Genomic DNA, 22,530 nt, shown 5'->3' with positions numbered 1-22,530 from the left:
CATTAACAATTATATATATATATATAACAGTAAACTTAGCAATCAATAATGTCACCATTAACTAATCAATAATAGTAATAATATAAATAAGCTAATAGTGATGTAAATAAATAAAAATATATAAAAACAAATAAAAAAATAAAAAAAAAAACTTGATATTAACTTACAGTAAAACAACACTAATAATAAAGAAAAAATAATCTTACTGCTTGTTTATAACCAAAAAAAAAAAAGCTAATAGACTATCTTTAAAAATAGTATATATATATATAGTCTGAACAATAAATAATAACGCTTCAATTGATTACAGAAGATAAGTGAGGGAATCTCATAATAGCCTTTTTGTCTTTTCCCCTTGGAGTATGCAGATGAATTCTCAGAGATGGAATATAGGGAAATCAACTTTTAAAATGTTGAGGGGAAAAGCTCACGTGAAGGACAAAGGAAGAAAAAAAATTTTTTTTTTTTTGAACATTTAGGTCATTTAAGCCAAACTCACACACACCGCATATACATAGACTCAAATCCTGGGCCTCTTAATTGGAAGCCTAAGCTCTCAACCAATAGGCCAAGAAGAATTGTGTGTGAAGAAAAATGTAACAGACTTGAGTGAAAGTTGCTGTAATAAAGTAAAAAAAAAAAAGGCAAATAAAGGTAGAATCACGTGCCAAAAAAAAGTAAAAAAAAAAATATAATAAAATAAAAATAAAGGTAATACGAAATCCTGCTGACCACATTTGGAATTGACGTCAAACCTTGGATTTAGCTATAGCAAGAAGCAAAGCCGGCTGCTGCAAGTGGAGAATCGCACGGATCGTGAAGGTCAGGTGAAGAACAGATAGGAAGATTCGTTCCTCGATCGACTGGGTTGGAGCTCGTGGGGTTCAAGAGGAGAGGTGACGGAGCAGGAGCTTCTTCACGGAGAGATGTGGATTATTCACATATTCACCCATATTGCAGACCTTGCACCCACGTAAGAATATATATATATTTGGTATGCTTAGACATTTTGGTGGATAGAGGTTGAGAGCACGTTCTTGGCGAAATGAAATCTCTATTTCTTGACTCATAATTTGGCCCTGTAAGCCTCCTCGGCATCCTTCTTCCAATATCCTCCACATCCTGTTCTTGAATACAAAGTGGCAGAAATGGAATCTGATGTAATCCACATTCGTACCATATCTTTTCTATCGAATAAATGATCTCGTGGGAATATAAAACAAAATGTAAAACAATTTTGTAGATGTCTTGGGAGGAACATATAGATCAATCTTAAGATGGGAAAGATGTCATCCTGACCCCATTTTGGACTTACAAAATCACTATTTAAAACTTTTGTCCAATGTCTTCCATCCAACCTAGAATTCAAAAACACCACTGATGACCTTTGCAGCCAATGGAGATCTAGAAAGCTTTTTAACTATCTCTCCAGTAATGGATCTTAATCTTTTATAATCATTAAGATTCTCCTCATCAATAAATACATGAGAGTTAAGGAGCTACAAACACTGAACTTTCTCCAAGCCCTCTAATCTAAATACTTCCGACTTCTCTTTAATGACAGTTGCAATCATCATTGCAGCTGAGCCCATTCGAGTTGTTACCAAAATTCTACTACCAAAACTCCCATAAGCCAAAGGGACGAGCACCTTCTCCCATTTACTTTTATCCTGCTTCTCATCATCCTCCCAAATGTCATCCATCACAAGTAAGAACTTTTTGGACATGATCTCAATCCGAAGACTATCTTGAAATGCCTCAAGTGTCTCCAAACGAGGCCTCTCCTTCTTAAGAGATTCCAACATATCTGCAATGAATTTTTTCACATCATAGTTGTTGGAAACACAAACCCAAATTTTAAGATCAAATTCCTCTGCCATTTCATCTTCATAAATATGTTGCAAAAGAGTTGTCTTTCCCATACCGCCGTCCTCCACAACAGATAGAAGAGAAATGTTTTATGTACAAATTCGTTCCATTAGAAAGAATTTGATGTTCCTTATTTGTTTGTTTTCTCAACCACTACGTAGCAAATAAAAATCAAAATGAAATTCACATTCGAGCTGAATCATCCTTATCAAATTTATGATTTTTTTTTTGTAGTTGTAGGGGTCAACTGGCTTCAACTTTGAGTTCTCTAAGAAGACATGGTATATTATTGGCACCTCTGTTTGTAATGCTGTGAGAAGTTTTTTCAATAAGTGTTACCTCCCCAAACGTGTGAAAGCAACTACCATCTCCCTAATTCCTAAAAAGCCTCATGTGGACAATATCCATGATTTTAGACCCATTGCTCTATGCAATGTCTTTTATAAAATTTTTGCCAAGATTATTGCTAATCGTATGAAGCCTATCATGCCTAGCATTATTCACCAAAGTCAATCCGCTTTCATTGCCAAAAGATTATTCACTGATAATACCATTTTGGCCGGGGAAATTTTGAGTTTTATTAAGAAGAAGTGCATAAATAAGTTCTTTTATGATAAGATTGACATCAGAAAAGCATTTGATACTTTATCAAGGTAGTTTATTTTTGATCAAATGGATAAAAAAGGATTCCCACCTCATTTTATTAGTTGGATCAAAGCTTGCATCAATGATGTGAACTTTTCCATTAACATTGATGGGGCTCTGGATGGCTATTTCTCTTCTTCATCTGGCATATGACAAGATTATCCCATAATCCCTTACTTGTTTTGTATCATAATGGATGCCTTTTCGTGCCTTATAGATTCCAATCCAAATTCAGAATCCTTTGAGGGTTTTAGCTACAAGAATTTTTGGCTATCTCATCTCTCTTATGCAAAAGATTTATTGATTTTTTGCAAAGATGAAGTTTACAATAATAACCGGCTTTTTGTCTTACTTAACACCTTTTCTATTAGCTCTGGCTTCATCTTAATTTAAATAAGAACACTGTCCTCTCTCATCCCAGCTCTCCTCTCTCAGCTGGTATTTCCCTCTCTCTTAACATTCCTAACATATCCACTATCATTAACTATCTTGGTCTGCCCATCTTTTTGGGTAGAATTAAAAACTCAAACTTCAACCCTCTGTTCAATAAAATCACTAACCTTCTTTCCGGTTGGAAAGTCAATTTACTCTTTTTTGCAGGTGGAATGTAATTCATCAAGTACACTACAACAAATTCTATTGCTTATTGGATTCAGGGGAGTTACATTCCTAAAACTATTATCAATAACATTGGAAAACTTTGTGCCAAATTTCTTTTTTATGGTGGTTCCAATCAAAGACATTTGCATCTTACCTCTTGGGCTAAAACATGTAAGTCAGTTTCTAAAGGAGGCTTTGGTTATGCTTCCTTTCATGCTCTTATATTTGCTTACAACTATGGGGTTATTTATAGATGGTACAACATTCCTTCACCCCTTACCAACTAGTTGAATATTAGATATATTTCCCCTCGAAAGTCCACACAGACTAATGCCACCTCTTATTAGAAAAGCATCTCTTGCACGACTAGGTTGGCTAAGCAAAATTTCTCTTTCATTATAAACCCAAATAGTAATAATGCTATCATTTGGCATCATTGGTGTGGGGGAGAAACCCTTTCCTCCATCCTCCCAGACTTCAATTTTGGTTCTATCTGTCATCCCAATGCTAGGCTTTGTGAGTAGATTAACATCAATAGCTGGAACTTGCCTGTCGTGTCTGATGTCGGAGCTGAGCTGTTAAAACCTGTTAAACTTTAGGCTATATTAATTCTAGTCGTTTATGTAACAGCAGTTTTGCTCATATCGTTCGGGCCGATCTGGGATCGTCCCGGGACGATCAGTTCAAATTTTATTCCAGATTCTATACAGAAGTTACAGGAAAGTTTTCCTGTAGGTATCGTCCGGGCCGATCTGGGATCGTCCCGGGACGATCAGAGCATGGCACAAGTCAGAGAGCAAATCGTCCAAGAAATTAATTATCGTCCTGAGAAATCGTCTCAGGCCGATTGGATTTTGTTCAGATCGTCCAGGACGATCGTGCGATCAGCCGGGCCGATCAGAGCATTATTTAGCTGAAATCAGCTCATTTTGAAGAGAGAGAAAAATCAAAAATATCTAAAAACATTTTGAGGAGAGAGAAAGTTGTGGGAAAAAGTGCAAAAGTTAATTTTTGGGCGACGCCGGGCTGTTTTCGTCCGTCGAGACAGTTCAGGAAATTGGTGTACGCAAGATAAGGCACATTCAGCCTTTCTCAATTTTCAGAACGGTGAAGTTTGAATGATTTTTCTGTCCGGATTTCATTTTCGTTAGCGAATTTCGTCCGTATTTTCCGACTGGTTCAGTTTTTACCACGTAACTTTTGATATGTTTCTGAGGTGCCGAGTGTGCACATTTTGATTATTTTCTGGAGATTTTTGACATGATAGTTTTGATTTGGCGGCGTTTTCTGTTGGCTGTAAATTTTCACAATGTATGTAAATGTTGTGGCAGTAGAATAAAAGTCTTATAATGTTGTTGTGAATGTTCTGTGGTAATTTGGTAGAATTATGATTTGGTGAATTTTGTCTAAATTCCGTATACTGCCGTTATGCTGCCGGATTTTCGTACGATTTCTGAAATTGTCCGGATTTGTTCTGAAATGACATGCTATGCTTGTGTGAAGGGAGTTATAAGGGGTCAAGATCCTGTGAGATCCTGTCTGTGTCAGGGAAAATCTGAAATGAGCTCTGAAATCTGAAAACAAGTTCTGTTCTGGATCCGATGATAAGTTATGTTCTGGTGCTATAAGCACATCTGTTCTGGTGCCATTAGCACGAAGGGAGGCATAAGGGGCCAGAATCCGAGAGATTCTGTCAGTATCTGGGAAGGGAGGCATAAGGGGCCAGAATCCGTTGAGATTCTGTCAGGGTCAGGGAATCTGTTCTGACTTTTGATATGTTCTGAATTGATATGATTTTTGATTTCCGTACGACATAATTTGATCTGATATGTATAATTATAATTCTGATACGATTCTGACACGATTCTGTTCTATTCTGATATGATTTGATTCTGATTTCCGTACGATTCTATCTTTTCTGATTGGATATATGATTCAGTTCTGATTTGATATTTAATTGTTCTGTTTGTTCTGTTCTGATTGATTCGTTCTGTTCTGCTCTGTCAGTTCTGTATTCTGATTTTTGTACGGATTTCTGTCAATCTGATGTGTTTGTTGTGGATTCTGAGGATTTTGATTGGAGGTTTGATGTCTTGTTGATCTGTTGTAGCTCATCCTTATTTTCTGCGTGGTTTTCAGGTTCTTGGAAAGGGAAGGAAGTCTTGGAGTAGAAGTTCAGAGTCTGATCCGTTATAGGTATTTTGTACTTTTGATTTTTGTACAGTCATGACTTTTCTGTTCTGCTTTTCTTTCTGTCTGAAAGCCATGAGCTGTATTTGTATATGATTCTTTTGAGGAAGAAAAGATAGATGATCTGTTCCGCTGTATTTGATGTTTATAGCAAGCTCTGTGCGTCTTTTTCGGTCTTTATGTTTGGAAGAAAGTTCTGAAACAAATTCCAAAGCCAGATCCTGGAATCAGTTCAGTCAGTTTGAATTCGGCTCACGACCCGATGCGAGCGGGATCCGTCCCGGTCGGGTTGGGTCGTGACAGTTTATATGGCTAAATAGGAATGTTACTTTCTTTTATTGAATGTAGCTTTTATATTTCTATATTTATCTATATATACTTGTAGACCATGCTTGTAAGGAGGAGATTTAGAGATTAATAAAATTAGAGTTTATTCTCTTGTGTTTTTCTATATCCTAAGATTATTCTTAGGTGGAGGTTCTTGCTCCAAGGAGTTCTTGGAGTGGTGTCCGGCGACCGCCATCGGATCATCGATGTGGATTTGTCAAGCCCCCTTCGGTCCGGTGTCATTTGGTATCAGAGCCCCTTGACGTCATCGACAACAGTTCCTTGACATTTGGCCGGCTTCGACACCCTCTCTTTCATTTCGCAAAAATAGAAACTAATTTCTCTATTTTTCCTGGCGGAGAAGCTTTGAAGAGGTCCGAACATCAAGATCTTCTTCCTGAAGGCTTTTTTCCACTTCCTGGAATAGAGAGAGTTATTTCGTACAATATTTGTTCCCTAAGATTCCGTCTGCAAGCCATTAGCCATTCCATTCAAGGCGGACTTCGAGACAAAAGCTTCATCTAGCCTTTGCACGTGAACCTTGCCAGAGAACGTGGGATTGATATCTGTTCTTTGGAGATGTGCCATTTCATGGGCAACGTCAACACCTACACGTGAAGGCAAGAATGCAGAAGTTGTCCGCGAGCTGAAGCAGGCTGAGCTTGCCGCAGCATTAAGGGCCGCTCGGTTTGGGTGAGTCGGCGGAGCACCTGTGCCAAGACAAAGAAGGCTTTGGACGGGGCTTGGTCGACGTGGCTCCAGGACCATCTCCTCATATCCCTCGATTGTGCAGTCTTTGATTATGTAACCGAAGTAAGCGAACTTGTTGTCTTGAATAGATTCTTGAAGATTAGAAACAAGATGCCTCCTAGATGAACGTTGTAGCAAGAAGAAATTGAACACCTTTAACTAGAAATTATTCAACTCTAGCAACGATTATCAAGGCTCGAACGGAGGAAAGGCGTGAGTTCCCTTGCCCGGGACTTTGATGTCATCCAACCATGAGATGATTAGATCTCTTCTATCTACGAAGTTGTATTTGACAGACCACCTTGTCAGTTTTCCACCACACCTTCGATCGAGTTCGGTTTTGAAGAATTGGAAGATTCATTGTTGAAATCGTCGTTTTTGCCTATCTTTGATGAACCTGTGTATGACGTGTACGATTACGACATATTCTTTAAAGTTCTTGATGTTGATACGCCTGTGAATCATGATTATAAGAGCAAACCAATTCAATAGGTCATTGCTTAAAATAATAATGGTGGAGACGAATGCACTGGAAATGTTAATGCCATGGAGTTCCTATTAAAGTCTCTTGGATTCAAAGATTGCAAGGACGTGTTGCATGTTTATATTAGTGACGATATAACAGATAAAGATGCTTTCTCAATCACAAGTATTCCATCTGCTTATGCTACTCTTGAGAGATTGAAGATTGGTAGGCAAGTCGATACCGGATGGACCTATCCAGACCGGTTTAGTCAACCAAACCCACCCCTTATGGTGGCCAATCGGACATCTTTCCATAAGCCTGAAGTTAGTCCTACCCCGGTAGTATGATGTTGGAGCTGAGCTATTAAAACCTGTTAAACTTCAGGCTATATTAATTCTAGTAGTTTATATGGCTAAATAGGAATGTTGCTTTCTTTTATTGAATGTAGCCTTTTATGTTTCTATATTTGTCTATATATACTTGTAGATCATGCTTGTAAGGAGGAGATTTGGAGATTAATAAAATTAGAGTTTATTCTCTGATATTTTATTGTATCCTTAGATTGTCTTAGGTGGTGGTTCTTTCTCCAAGGAGTTCTTGGAGTGGTGTCTGGCGACCGCCACCGGATCGTCGACCTGGATTCCTCGAGCCCCCTCCTGTCCGGTGTCATTTGGTATCAGAGTTAGGGGTGTAAACGAGTCGAGTGGAGTCGAGTTTTGACACTATCGAGCTCAGCTCGTCAGTCGGAAAGCAAGCTCGAACTCGAGCTCATTCCACTTTTAACGAGTTCGAACCGGCTCGCGAGCTTCGGCTGTCCGTGCAGCCTTCGAGCAAGTCTTCCTCCTCGTCCATCTACTTCATTCATGTGGAGCTCGCCATCGGAGAAGAAATCTGCCTCATTCACGTGGAGCTCGCCATCAGAGAAGATGGCTGAGTGTAGAAAATAAAATATTTTTTTTCTTATGGGGAGAAGAGATGTCAGAGGAGCTGTCAACAGTTTTAATTAATGAGGATTCAACTTTTTGCCTTTCCCACAAAAACAAAGCAGCTGTCACCCTTGGTTAGATTAAATAAAAATAATATTATATATATTTTTATGATACAAAATATCAAAATAGTATCATTTTTTATTGGTTTTGAAATTACCACTTTCGGTTTTCGGAATTCCCGCCTGTCCCGCCTTTGCATTTAGAATTGCCGCCTCTTATCATTTCGTTTTTTTTTTAATTCAAATAATAAATCGAGCCGAGCTTTCATCGAGCTCGTTTAACAAACGAGGTTGAGTTTAAGCTCCAGCTCGTGGCTCGATAAGCTCAGCTCGCGAGCTCATTATCGAGTCGAGCTCGAGCTGGTCACGAGCCGGCTCGGCTCACTTACACCCCTAATCAGAGCCAACCAGATCTTCTTGATTTATTTTATGTTTCTTGGACAAGACTCGGTGTTATCTTCTCATGAGCTTGAAGTTCCTCCTACCCTGGTAGTATGATGTCGGAGCTGAGCTGTTAAAACCTGTTAAACTTCAAGCTATATTAATTCTAGTAGTTTATATGGTTAAATAGGAATGTTGCTTTCTTTTATTGAATGTAGCATTTTATGTTTCTATATTTGTCTATATATACTTATAGACCATGCTTGTAAGGAGGAGATTTGGAGATTAATAAAATTAGAGTTTATTCTCTTGTGTTTTTCTGTATTCTAAAATTGTTCTTAGGTGGTGGTTCTTGCTCCAAGGAGTTCTTGGAGTGATGTCCGGCGACCGCCACCGGATTGTCGGCGTGGATTCGTCGAGCCCGCTCCGGTCCGGTGTCAGTGTCTTATTATGTTGTACGTGATTATATTTTAGATTTTCACATCCCTGTTCATACGGGTTCTAACATTCTTTGGAAGCATTTAGATAAGGTTACTTTTAAAGATTATTCCTTGGATTTCTTCACTCAAGATGAAGATTTTAGTCTTCATGTTTGGATTTGGCATCATAATCATTCCCCCCAATTCTCTGCTTACTTGTGGATGGCTGTCATAGGAGGTCTTAAAACTGTTGATGAATTGTTTAAAAGGAAAATCCACATTCAAGATACTTCTTGCACGTTTTGTCATGCGCATTTGGAAACTATGACTCACCTTCTGTTTGAATGTGACTTCTCTTTCTCGGTTTTAAAAGTATAATTCCTTCCTTCCTTGCCTTTTATTGGAGGCCTAATATTGCCCAAGCTCTTATTCATGTTGGGAACATGGCGGCAAACCGAAAAAAAAAAATAGAATTTTACTATGCCTTATTACCATTGTTTACCACTTGTGGATTGAAAGAAATAACATGAGGTTTAGTAAAGTGGCTAACTGTGCTGTCACTCTTGCAAAAAAAATTACTATGAGGTCTAGGGTTCGAGTCTATGTGTATGCGTTGTGTGTGTGAGTTTGCCTTAAATGGCCTAAATGTCCCAAAAAAAATTACTATAAGCATCTTTTTCAAACTCTCTGGATGGAAGGATGGTGATTTGGTGAAAACTTGGCTTAACATCAGATATGCTGCCTAATCTTTGTTTGGTTGGTGGATGATATTTTACCAATTTGGCTGTCAGTGGGTGCTTCTTGAGTACAAAAATTTTTTTTGGCAGACATTTTTTTGGGTCTGGACAATGATGAAGCTTGCACCTAGCTTCCTTTGGATGGTCAATGGGCAAAAAAGGGAGTGTCACTTCTGACTTTTGATATTTTGCTTTTCTGAGTCCATCTTTTCTGAGTCCATTTTTTTGTTTCCTTTTGCTCTTTTTTTTCATACCTTTGTTTTTTCTTCCATAGCTCTTTTTTAGGTTTTTTTTTTACTCACTTGTACTAAGGGTGTAAACGAGTCGAGTTTAGGCCTTATCGAGCTCGGCTCGTTAGTCGAAAAGCAAGCTCGAACTCGAGCTCGAGCTCGAGCCGAGCTCGACAGGCGAGTGACGGCGACGTTGTTATGCTTTCAGGAGAAAGCAATTCTTCTGATGGCACGGGCGAATGATGCGGAGCACGATAGTTATGGGTGCCGGGGGTGCAGCTTATTAGTATAGTATTATTATATTTTCATTTCTGCTATTCTAGAATAGTGCTAACACTTTATTTCTGTTTTTAGTTCAGCAGCCCTTGTGTTAGCTTTGCATATGGCTAACCAATTTTGGTTCTTCTCTGTTGAGAAGAATTACTTAGGAAGTGAAGAAGAGGGGATATGCAGTTTTTACTTTGGAATAGAAATTACCAGCTCACGGCAGCTTGCTAGAACTTTACTGTTCTATTGATTTAATCTGTTTTACTTGAAGTTTTTCTAGTGCAGGATCCTACATCATTATTAATCAGAGTTAACAACTGAAATCTGCTCAAAAAGTTAAAAAAAAAAATTCTCAAATTGCGTATTGCCCTTCTGATAATTCTTGAAAAAAAAAGACAAAGGATAAACTGTGCAGTCTTTTTTTCCCAAAAAAAAAAACAAACTGTGCAGTTTCATTTTAGAAGAAAATCCAAACGGCGGTAAAGCTGATGTGTCGACCATTCACCACACGTTCAAGATCAATAAATGTCTTGACATAAAATCTTTCGTCGCCATTTGCCGGCGAAATGTCGAACGCCGAGGAAGTAACGGTAGTCATAGTTCCCTTCCCAGCCCACGGCCACCTCAACCAACTCCTTCACTTCTCCCTACTCCTCTCCACTCGCTCCGGCATGACCGTCCACTTTGCCTCCACCGCCTCTCACAATCGCCAAGCCAAACTCCGCCTCCAAGGCTGGCCACTATCCTCCCTCTCCTCCATCCACTTCCACGACCTCCCACTTCCCTCCATCCCTTCCCCTCCACCCAATCCCCACTCCCCCTACTCCTTCCCCACCCACCTCCAACCCCTCTTCGACTCCACCGACCTCATCCGCTCCCCCCTCTCCTCTCTCTTACTCTCCCTCTCCGTCTCCTTCCGCCGCCTTGTCGTAATTCACGACCGCCTCATATCGTTAGATTGCTTTGAAGCCGCTGCGATCCCCAACGCTGAGTCCTACACCTTCTGTGGTCCTTCCGCAGCCTTCCTCTGCGAAGTAGAGCAACTGATGAAGCAGGGAAACGACTTGGAAGAGTTAGCGTCGCCGGAGTTCATAAGGTTTATTGAGCGGAGGAGAAGAGATGTGGTCACGAGCTCCGGCTTTATCATCAACACCTGCCGGGAGGTGGAGAGCGAGTTTATCGATATTCTTGCCCTGCAGGAGGATTTTTTCGGCAAGCCAATATTCGCCATTGGGCCGCTCAATCCTGTGCCGGTAATTATATGGCGAAATTTTCGAAATAAGCAACATTAATAATTAAACTATAAGATTAAGCATGATCATAAAAAAATTTAATTATTTTTCTAGCTCTTAACTATCTCTTTTTATTCATGTTTATCATAACTTTATATAAATCTGTTTATGCAGATGCATAACAACACATATATCAGTCGCGACGAGTGCTTGGAGTGGCTGGACGGGCACCCGCCTTGCTCCGTCGTATATGTATCCTTCGGCACCATGTCAACAATTTCCGACGAGCAAGCGAAGCAGCTGGCCTATGGGCTTCGTCGAAGCGGGCACCGCTTTCTTTGGGTCCTACGGGATGCCGACCGAGCTGACATCTTCTCCTTTGAGAGCACTAGTCGGCAGTTGCCGACCGGGTTCGAGAAGGCGGTGGAGGGGGTGGGAAAGGTCGTGAGGGGATGGGTGCCGCAGCTGGACGTGTTGGCCCATCAGGCCACGGGCGGGTTCATGTATTTTAGATATCACTAAATTTTTTTTTTTTTTTTTAAAACCCACCGACGGGCTTATGCGTTAATTAAGGGAAAAATTACAAAGGTCCTTAAAGGGATTTCTAGCTCGCTAACGCTCAAAGAGCTGCAATCAAAAATAAAAAGAAAAGCTAAGAGCCTGAATTCCCTACTAATCCAAAATACAATGAAAACTAATAACATTCTAAGATCCCACAAACCATGGGAAAAGAAAAACAAAATCAGCTTAATCTTACAATCAGCACACGTACCCTGCACAAAACGAGCGCGATGCTCCAAAAACCTATACAATAGGCAAACAAAGGTACTAGAGAAAAGATTAAGCCAACAGACAAAAAACAAATAAGCACAATGCAAATCAGAAAGAAGATACTCCCTGGAAGAACAAACACCCGGCCAAGGATCCGCTCATCCAAGATGCAACCAGCACAGAAGGGCCCTTAACCAGACCACCACGAACATCCCCCAGGGAAAAACAAAAGGCTCCAGCAATGACAAAATGGAACAAAAAGGCAACTGCTAAACCCAAGAGCAAAACAGACACCCTCAAGGAAGAAGCCACCATAATATCAGCGAAAACAGCAACAGAATAAAAAGGCCAACAACCACCAAACAGATAAGAAACACCCCAACCAAGACAGCCCAAAAACAAATACAAAAACCAGAAGAAAGAAGAAGGAAAACCTGCCTGAACTATAGACCCAAAACATACGGAACTTTCCTCTTATCCAAATTAATCAAGCCTTGGATATGCACCGCCAGATTTAAGAAAGAAAGATCGATAATGTCATTAAACCTGCTACCAAAAAGAGCCAAAGCACGGGCCACAGCGTTAATCTCAGAGTTAACCACATTAAAAGAACATTCCAAGGAATTCATTAAGAACAAAATCTTTCTGCGGGTGTAGAATAGGACATGCCCACATATGCTACCATCCACGCCCAGAAAAACAGAATAATCAATGTTAAAATTACTCTCCTCAACCACATTTTTAACATCCAGACTAACACAAAGAGAAAGGCCGTAAAGCACAGCCAGCAAAAACCCATTCAGATTATCAACCGCCCCAGAGGTCCCAGCAAAACCAACAATATACTTCCCATCATAGTTCATGATTAAGCCCCCAATACACCACTTGGTCCCAACCAAAACAGTATGACTATTCAACTTAAAACAATTAGAATTGGGGCAAGACCAGTTTAAAATCCTAAATATAACATCCAAAATAGAATTTAGATATCACTAAATTCTTATATATTTAGGAATCTAACATATGAATTGTATATTTATTTATATAACATTGTGTAGGTAGTATGTTGCACCTATGAAGGGTCTTTGATAGCGGCATATAAGAACTCGTGTTTGTTGCAGTCCTGTAACATTTCTTGTATGCATTGTGGGTCTTTATTCTTACTTGCAAGTAACATGTAGTGTGCATTGTATGCTCTTTGTTGTCCTTTGCATGATACTTGCATTCATCTTATGCTAGCTGTAATGTGCATATTTGCTTATAGTTTTATCATTTGCAAAGGAGTTAGTGTACCCATTTACGCACTAATGTTCCAGATGAATCACTACAGAAAAATCACTCATTTCCGGCGGAAATTGGGCATTTTCCGGGGGCATTTTCCGGCGGTTTTGTAATTTCGCGGCGGTTTTCCGGCGGTTCAAATGTCGCCGGTAAAAACCGCATAGGAAAATAAATTCCGGCGGCAAGTTTGTTCGTTATTATTGTCAATATTATTTATTTAAAAAATAAAACTAATTAATTTAAAATATAAAATAATATTTAATATAAAATAACAATTAACTAAGTAAATAATTTTAAAATGAAATTTAATTAAATAGTTAATATAAGTTTTAATTATTTTTTGTTAAATCATTTACATAGTAAAAATTTTATTCATTTTCAATAAATTTTTTAAAGCCGCCGGAAATTTTATCGGAAAATTCCGTGAGAAAAAACCGCCGGAAAGCCGTCGGAAACGTGACCACCGGAAAGCCGCCGGAAATCGGTGATTTTCCTGTAGTGAATTGCATTCATTGTATGTTCTTTCTATGCACTTTGGCTGAGAGATAGTTTTGTTCATTTGCAAACTATATGATGTTGAGTGTAAGGCATCATCATATTCATACCATGCCTTTCATGTTCAATGCACATTAATCTTCATCATTTGTAGGGAGGTGGTAGCCTTTATTTGCTAATTGATCGAATCCACTTGTAGGGATATATGTTGTAGCATGCTATTGATTGTTAATCATGTTATTTGCCATCAAACCACGCTTATGAGTTCTCTTTTTATCGTGAGCCTTGTGTCCAATAGTTTGCATGTAATTATAAGCTCATTGTTATGTTAATCACATATTCATCATATACACGATGCTATGTTCCATAAGATCCATGCAAGTTCATGCTCATTGTCATGTGGTTCGAATTCAATCAAGTTAGGTTTAAGATTCATATCTTTTGCATTTGCTCACTTAGGCCCCTTGCCATTTGATTGCAATTTTTGTTTTTAAATGGTATTCAGTTTGTGTTGTTTTTTACATCCAAATTTGTTTGATTTTGATGTCCTCTTTTAATACTCATTTGAGTTCAATTTATGATCATTTGTTCAAGTTCAAAACTTGTAAAGTTCCAACATGAGACCAATTTGAGCTCATGTTCACAACACTTAGTTCATTTGACTTAAGTCTTTTGTTGCTCCTTATCATTTGTTTAGGCTCAAATTTAATTTAATTTCAATTTGAATTCTTTGTTCAATTCAAGTTCAATCTTGACTAAATAATATCAAAATATATTCATCAAAAATATATTTATTTTATATAAGTTAATGTTAATAACTTTTTTATTTAATTTAGAAATTATGGTGTTAAATAATTAAATATATCAAAATTGTTAGAGATGGAAGTATATAACAATTTAATGGTATATATATAAATCCTTCTTTTTTTGTGATAGACACTCTTAAATATCCTTCAAAACTTTGTAGGCAATGGAAGCTATATGGTTATTCAATATAATCCACTATACTTATCTCACATACTATATGTAGATAAGTTGGTACTTTTCAAGCGACCCTTAGACCAACATCCTTTAATTTAAAAAACTAAGTTTAGGATTTCTATATTGTATCTAATATAGGAGTTAATCCTCATAATAACCTCGCTTATTATTGTCGTCAACACTTAATAAGCATTTGTAACAATTTACATATTTCTTCTTCTTCAATAGCCACTACAGGAAAAACGCCATTTTCCGGCAGACATTTTCGCCGGAAAATTGGCCAAAATCCGTCGGAAAGTAGCATTTCCGGCGGATTTCCGGCGGAAATATTTCCGCCGGTTTAACACGCGTCGTTAAAGATCTTCCGGCGTAAAATAATACGCCGGAAACATTTCCGGCGGATTTCCGACGGATTTTCCGCTGGAAAAAATTGACTGCGGATTTTTAAGCGAGCGATTCTCAACTGCTACCCCGCCGGTTGCAAAACCGCTGCGAAATATCGTTGCAGCGCATAGTAATTAAAGCGTACCCGTAGCGGTTTTATAACCGCTGCAAAGGAATTTGTGGCGGTTTTAACCGCCATTATAGCCCAGAATTTGTGCTGCGAATACCTTATTTTTTGGTAGTGGGATATCATTGTTGAGCAACCTTGCACCCATACAGGAGGAGAGAGAAAAACATTTTGATAGATTTTTTTCAACAAATTGTATTGTACGACTTAGGTTCGTACTATACGACTTTGATTTGTATTATACGATATGTTTTGTTCAATAAAAATCCTAGCCACTAGAGGTTAAGAAAGATACTTAATGTATATTGATCATATGGTACGATTTAGTTCGTACTATATGCCCTAATTAATATATTTCATATTGTAATAGAAATAATGTATATCTCTTAATGGATAAAGGCTTTTAAAATTATTTGGGTATAGCAATTTCTCTATCTTTTATCTCTCATATAATTTTCTTGTTAAGAAAATCGTCTTGAAATGTATATATATATATGAATAATAATAAAAATAATGACTAATGAGGTTAGAACATGCTTTTGCTTTTATGTATGCTTCACTCAAATGGCTTTTTGTTCTAATTTTTTTAAGATAGTTTGGGAAAATTATATTTTGCATGATGGGATGTGATTAAATGAGAACCGACTCCTCATATTGAGAACTATGACCCCTATTTATACTTTAAATATACATTATTTTATTTTCAACCATCATTAATACTAAAATAAAATATTCGGTCTCTATGCATAATAACTCCATACAAATTACAAAATAATACTAATAATATTCCTCAAAAGCAGATAAATATTTAATCCTTATTTGATCATAAATTAATAGGCTTAATATTAAGATAACATAAAATATATAATTAAGATAAATATGTGAGCCCACATATGAAAATTACCAAAATATTATTATCCTGATTTTCTCTTAGATAAGTAAAATTTATGTTTTCATATATTTAAATACAATATTTTGATACAATCGATGCTTATTTTTAATTTGTTACCTGAATGGTATCATATGTTAGCAAAATTTTGACAAAATCAATTTAAAAGTAAAGTTTTAATCACAGTCTCCTTGACATTTTATCTACAACTTCTCTTTGACTGAATTTATATATATATATATATATTGCTGGATTTCTCTTTTATTGACTTCCTAGCTTGGCCAAGACTAACTAGTCATGCTCTAATTTTAAGACTCTTTCTTCCATTTACTCAAATAGAGACTCTAAGATCCTATACCCTTTTTTTTAGCAAAATAAAAATAACATTAAAAGCAAAGGATACAACCCAAGACCATAGCATGGCCACTTCAATAGAATTACAGACAAGACAAATAAAGTGCAGCAAATAAAGATATCACTGAGAGTTGGATTGCCAAAATAAGAAAGATCGGACTCAGACCGACACCTAGTTGCCAGGTCAGGGCCATCCATGGAGGACCAACAAAACATCTATATCGAGAAATAGCCAAGAAAACACCAAAACAATCCACCCAGGTTGCCAACCGACCCTGGCCATCCCAACTCATGCAGTTTAACGGCTTCCTCATTGTCCATTCTGATTTGAACCAACCAACAAAACGAAAGCAACGAAAACCGGAACAAAAGCAAACAGCCCAAAGTAGAAACTGCCAAGAGAAGAAAGTTATTACTTCTTGGATTTTCGTTTACGAAGCCTGACAAAATTATCGCGCGAGCCCGTTTCCAGATTGCAATCAAAGCAATCCACCCCACTTGCAACTGACATGTCATCATGTAACCAATCACATTGCCACCGAACATATTTTTCAGTCAAATGAGCGACCAAATGAGCATAAGAAATGACAGAAATAGGCGCGTCCACAAGAGGCACTACTTCACCACTATCAATAAAATCCTTCCCAACACCACCCAAAGATTCTTCTCCACAATCAGGCAAAGAAACAAAATTTTGAATATCATTAGCAGAAATATGGCTATCACTAAGGTTAATACCACAATTAATATCAGTCACTGCCACAAGGACAGAAGCCACATTAGGAGAGACAACACCATCCACTTGACCATAAACCACCAGCTCCCCATTAACTACAAGAGAAAGACTAGAAGCAACTGTCGGAAGAGGGGCAGGCACATCTACACTACAGACATTAGCAACACGTTTAGGGGAATCCAGCACGGCAACCTTAGCCACCAAATCAACATGCGACCCTCCCATAGAAGGCAAGGGAACAAGTGGAACACCAGCATCAAACCGCACCGACAAGTCAACAGGGCCAGCACCCTCAAAACCATTACTCGCCAAAGATAAAGCCTGGCCCAGAAGATTAGGGGAAGCCAAACAAACATAGACATCACTAACATCATTCTCCACATTAGTCGTTTCAGTCCTAATAGGAAAAACAGGAGAGACAATAGGGCTAACACCCTCATTGCCATTATTCACCAAAGCTAAATCCTAACCCAAAGGATTAGGGATAACCAATTCAACATTAATATCACTAACATCATTCTCTACAATAGAAGTATTAGTCCTAACATGGATATTAAGCTTTGAAGAGGAAACTGGAACGAGAGAACAACACTCACCCCTCACATGACCAATGGCTTTACACAAATCACAAAAGGGAGGAAAACCCTCCATTTGCACATGCTGTACATAACCCAATTTATCTGAGCCGAGCCAAACTTTATCAAGATACTTCCTAGTGATATCCAATTAAACCAGAACTCGCGCCAAGGAGGGGCGCGAGCCAACAGAGGTGGCAGAGTCGAGTTTAAGCGGGCGGCCAAACAAAGAACCCAAAGCATGAACAAGTTGGGGAAGAAAATCCAAATGGGAATAACTGGTGATTCCACACTGTTATCAAGGGCAGGTGACCATTTTGTGAGCTTCATGTAGCAATTGAAAAACAGGTAGGAACGATGGAAGAAAACAATACTATAATCCATGTCATTCGATAGTTTAATCAAAACATGGGAGGAATCTGATAAAGTCACCAAAAATTCAACTAATAACTTAATATTAAAGAAAAAAATGACGGATTGAATCCAAACTAGGCCGACGGGATGGGAAGAAACCAACCAAAGCAAACTGGATGGGAGCGGCTAAAGAGACAATCTCCTCCTTAGAGATCCAAACAGCATGTAAACCATGAAATGAAGTCGAATTGAGAGGCGGAAAACAAACATTCGATGCATTACTATATAAAGCATCTAAAAATGAACACGACTTCTTGGAACCATCCAAAAAACTCGGGTCCAAGAACCGTTTCGTCGCCATTCCGGACACCCAGGTAGACGAAACGAAAACAGGAACAAATAAAAGACAAAATAAAGAAAAGAGTAAAGGAGAACTTCCCTGAAACCAGGAGAACACCAGCAGGAAGAAGATGAAGGTCATCCACCAGGAGAACCCTAGGCGAGGAGGGGCGGGAAGCCCAAGCTCCATAAACCCTAGCTCACAGCAGATAAAATTATCACAAACCGTAAGATCCTATAGATTCTTCACTATCTAGATATAACTCAATTAAACTTTTGTTTATTTCAGTTAATTGCTTATAAGTGACAAGATTTTGTTACTCCCCTTGCATAATTTTTATCCTTTTTATTTGAGTGATTCATTATTTGGTTGAGTCATAAATTTTAGAGTCTTGTTCATCCTTTGATCCATTAGGATAGAGCTTAGTCTATCATGCATTACAACAAAGGTGATTGATTGTGTATTATGATTGTTAGCTGGCAACTCTAAGTATTAATCGAGATTGTAAACACATCTTTAATCTTTCACATTCCTATTCAATATTTTTAAATTCCAAAAAGTCTAAATCTAAATTGAAATGGCAACTAGAGAATTTTCACAAGTAAATGGATGTTATATCTATATCTATTTATGGGTGACACCACATTTGTTACTATTGTTTGAAGTAGCCCTTTTCTAGCCCAAAATTGGGATGGTCAGCTACCAAATCATGGAACTATGGCATTATAGGTCGGGTCGGGGCCATTTTAAGGTCTATTTTTTATGGATAATTTTTATAAAGTTGAGTATGAAGTTGATATAAGGAAAGCAGTTTAACAATTCTAGATATAAATAATAATTTTCATTAAAAAAGAGTCTAAAAATTTAATAAGAAAGTAGTAGTTAAACATGATTGTAGTTATTATTTGAAAAAAAATGGTGAGAATGTTGAACAGACTCTCAATAGATGAATTCATCTACACAATGTAGTTAAATTATTAGATTTCACAATTATAATCATTACTAAAATTTATAAACTTAATAATTTAATTATATTAAAAGATAATATATAATATTTGAATATATATATATATATATATATATATATTTCTTAGTTTTAATCAAGGTTTTGAAAATTGGACCGGACAATGAACTAGAAGAATGAGATGTTCAAGTTCAAGGTTCAACCATTTTGACTAGTTGAACCGGGGTCGAATCAGATGACGTCTTCCCCAACTTAACCGTAACAATCGCCGTGGAGTCGAGTATGGCGTGCACCGGCAGCTGGACGGTCGGAGGAGGCACTGATGGAGGACTGGAGCCTAGAGGAGTCGTGTTTGGAATGAGTCCTATGGCATCCTGAAGGAGTCGCGTAGGGCAGATGAGCGACTAATAAGTAATGCCTGACCGCGATCTCTGTACGTCGTTCGATCACATATAAACGACTTAGATTAGTCATTTTAAGAACCGTTTGGTTCTTACAAACCTGCTCGGTTCGGTGGTTGCCCGGTTCAATCGGGTTTGACCAATTTTTCCCTGGTTTTACACCCAGCCGATTATTTCAGCTGACCGAATCGCTTGTCGGACCAGTTCACAATTGAATCGGCCACTCTCGTCCAGTTTTGAAAAGCTTGGTTTTAACCCTTGTAGTATTTTTTTTTAAGGAGAAAAAACTAATATGTACTGGACCAAAAACAAGAGTATTAATTGCCAAATGGATTATTTATTAAAATCGTTCATAAACATTTAATAAATTATCTCTTTTGATCACCAAAATTTTGACACATTACTAATTATTAAACTATAATTAAAGTTTAAATCAACAAACACCACTTGATATAAAATATTTCAAATAGCTCATTAAAATAAATCATATGTCAGTAAGCGAATGAAAATGATTACATATTATGAGATTAATTATCATTAGATATATTTGGCTTTTTTACAAGAAATAAATATTTTTTATAATAATTACACATTTATTAATCTGAAGAAAGTAGCACCGTTTAACAAATATTTTACAAAAAAAAAAAACTGTATAGTTTAATTTCAGAAGAAAATCCAGACGGCGGTCAAGCTGACGTGCCGACCATGCACCACACGTTGAAGATCTATAAATGTCTTGACAGGACATCAAAGCTTTCATCGCCATTCGCCGGCGAAATGTCGAACGCCGACGAAGTAACGGTAGTCATAGTTCCCTTCCCAGCCCACGGCCACCTCAACCAACTCCTTCACTTATCCCTCCTCCTCTCCACACGCTACGGCCTGACCGTCCACTTTGCCTCCACCGCCTCTCACAATCGCCAAGCCAAACTCCGCCTCCAAGGCTGGCCCCTATCCTCCCTCTCCTCCATCCATTTCCACGACCTCCCGCTTCCCCCCATCCCTTCCCCACCACCCAATCCCCACTCCCCCAACTCCTTCCCCACCCACCTCCAACCGCTCTTCGAAGCCACCGACCTCATCTGCTCCGCCCTCTCCTCTCTCTTTCTCTCCCTCTCTGCCTCCTCCCGCCGCCTCGTCGTAATCCACGACCACATCATCTCATTAGATGGCTTTGAAGCCACTGCGATCCCTAACGGTGAGTCCTACGCCTTCCGTGGTCCTTCCGCGGCTTTCCACTTCGAAGCAGCGCAACTGATGAAGCAAGGAGCCGGCTTGGAAGAGTTATCGTCGCCGGAGTTCATAAGGTTTATCGAGCGGAGGAGAAGAGATGTGGTCACGAGCTCCGGCTTTATCATGAACACATGTCGGGAGGTGGAGAGCGAGTTTCTCGATATTCTTACCCTGCAGGAGGATTTTCTCGGCAAGCCAATATTCGCCATCGGGCCGCTCAATCCTGTGCCGGTAATTATCTTGTGCCAATTGCCAAATGATCGACAATTGTTAAATATCAAATATTATTATTTTTCTAGATTCTTAACTATCGCCTTTAATTCATGCTTAGCATAACTTTATATAAATATGGTTATGCAGATGCATAACAACACAGATATCAATCGCGACGAGTGCTTGGAGTGGCTGGACGGGCACCCGCCTTGTTCCGTCGTATACGTATCCTTTGGCACCATGTCAACAATTTCCGACGAGCAAGCGGAGCAGCTGGCCTATGGGCTTCGTCGAAGCGGGCACCGCTTTCTTTGGGTCCTACGGGATGCCGACCGGGCTGACATCTTCGCCTTCGAGAGCAGTTACCGGCGGCTGCCGGCCGGTTTCGAGAAGGCGGTGGAGGGGGTGGGAAAGGTGGTGAGGGGATGGGTGCCGCAGCTGGACGTATTGGCCCATCGGGCCACGGGCGGGTTCATGAGCCATTGCGGGTGGAACTCGTGCATGGAGGCGGTGAGCTGCGGGGTGCCCGTGATGGCCTGGCCTATGCATTCGGACCAGCCAGCCAACGCGAGGCTGCTGGCGGAGGGGTTGAAGGTTGGGGTGGTGGTGAGAGGGTGGGATCGCCGGCGGGAGGTGGTTCCGGCTGAAAGGGTGGAGGAGGTGGTGAGGATTGTGCTGGAAGGGGAGGAAGGAAGGAGGATGAGGGAGAAAGCTAGGGAGATGGGTGAGACGGTGAGGGCGGCGCAAAAGGATGGAGGGTCATCGAAGAAGGCGTTGGATGTGTTAGTTGCTCATTGGAGAAGATAGAAACAACATAATCTTATTTCGGTTGACTAGGTTTTGTACTATCCTAATAAGATTTTCTGTTTTCTTTTTCTTTTTTTTGTCCCAAAAAAAAAAATAAAGATTTTCTGTTTTCTTTTTTTTTTAATAAACTATAATAAATTGAATAAATATTAGTTAGCTGTTTTTGCTTTTTTTATTTTGTGGTTCTTCTAATTTCTTGTTGTGTCAGAATATTCATAATGATAGATATACATTTTAATGTCTTAGTATTGTGAAAAGATTCAATATGCATCTAGATAAGAGATGTATTAATATAAGAGATGTCAGAGAAGAAAAACTAAAAAAATGGAGAAAAATTTATACATAACTCAATTATATTGAAATTAATCTACTACTATTTGTCACAGTTATAAATTATGCTCAATTCTGAAAGAAGATGATATAATATTGAAAGAATGTTATGTAGTGGAAGTTGGAAGTGAAAGAGATCAGAGATCGACAGAGAGAAAGACAGAGGACAGAGAAGACAGAATCATTGAAATGGA

General features: G+C 38.7%; 3 protein-coding genes across 3 annotated transcripts; 2 read left to right on the top strand and 1 right to left on the bottom strand.

Moving 5' to 3' along the window:
- Positions 1-1,499: 1,499 nt before the first annotated feature.
- LOC110105082 (putative disease resistance protein RGA4) lies at positions 1,500-1,922 on the bottom strand. Its single transcript, XM_020834448.1, has one exon. The coding sequence runs from the start codon at positions 1,920-1,922 to the stop codon at positions 1,500-1,502; it is 423 nt and encodes a 140-aa protein (XP_020690107.1).
- Positions 1,923-10,264: 8,342 nt separating this feature from the next.
- LOC110105081 (cis-zeatin O-glucosyltransferase 2-like) lies at positions 10,265-11,623 on the top strand. Its single transcript, XM_020834447.2, has 2 exons — positions 10,265-11,122; positions 11,276-11,623. Exons 1-2 carry the CDS (start codon positions 10,436-10,438, stop codon positions 11,621-11,623), a joined length of 1,035 nt encoding a protein of 344 aa, XP_020690106.2. The 5' UTR covers positions 10,265-10,435.
- Positions 11,624-20,458: 8,835 nt separating this feature from the next.
- Positions 20,459-22,006, top strand: LOC110105074 (putative cis-zeatin O-glucosyltransferase). Its single transcript, XM_028697996.1, has 2 exons — positions 20,459-21,211; positions 21,347-22,006. Exons 1-2 carry the CDS (start codon positions 20,459-20,461, stop codon positions 22,004-22,006), a joined length of 1,413 nt encoding a protein of 470 aa, XP_028553829.1.
- Positions 22,007-22,530: the final 524 nt, after the last annotated feature.

The sequence above is a fragment of the Dendrobium catenatum genome, unplaced genomic scaffold, assembly GCF_001605985.2.
Source record: "Dendrobium catenatum unplaced genomic scaffold, ASM160598v2 fragScaff_scaffold_1024, whole genome shotgun sequence".
NCBI classification, from domain to species: Eukaryota; Viridiplantae; Streptophyta; class Magnoliopsida; order Asparagales; family Orchidaceae; genus Dendrobium; species Dendrobium catenatum.
Note: the sequence above shows the minus strand (reverse complement) of the source record. Positions and strands in the feature narration are given on the sequence as shown.

Bases quoted from the DNA above. Each gene is read 5' to 3' on its own strand.
- LOC110105082 (XM_020834448.1), bottom strand. From the start codon at position 1,922: ATGGGAAAGACAACTCTTTTGCAACATATTTATGAAGATGAAATGGCA.
- LOC110105074 (XM_028697996.1), top strand. From the start codon at position 20,459: ATGCACCACACGTTGAAGATCTATAAATGTCTTGACAGGACATCAAAG. The intron at 21,212-21,346 runs GTGCCGGTAATT...ATGGTTATGCAG, and splicing joins CCATCGGGCCGCTCAATCCT to ATGCATAACAACACAGATAT.
- LOC110105081 (XM_020834447.2), top strand. From the start codon at position 10,436: ATGTCGAACGCCGAGGAAGTAACGGTAGTCATAGTTCCCTTCCCAGCC. The intron at 11,123-11,275 runs GTAATTATATGG...CTGTTTATGCAG, and splicing joins GGCCGCTCAATCCTGTGCCG to ATGCATAACAACACATATAT.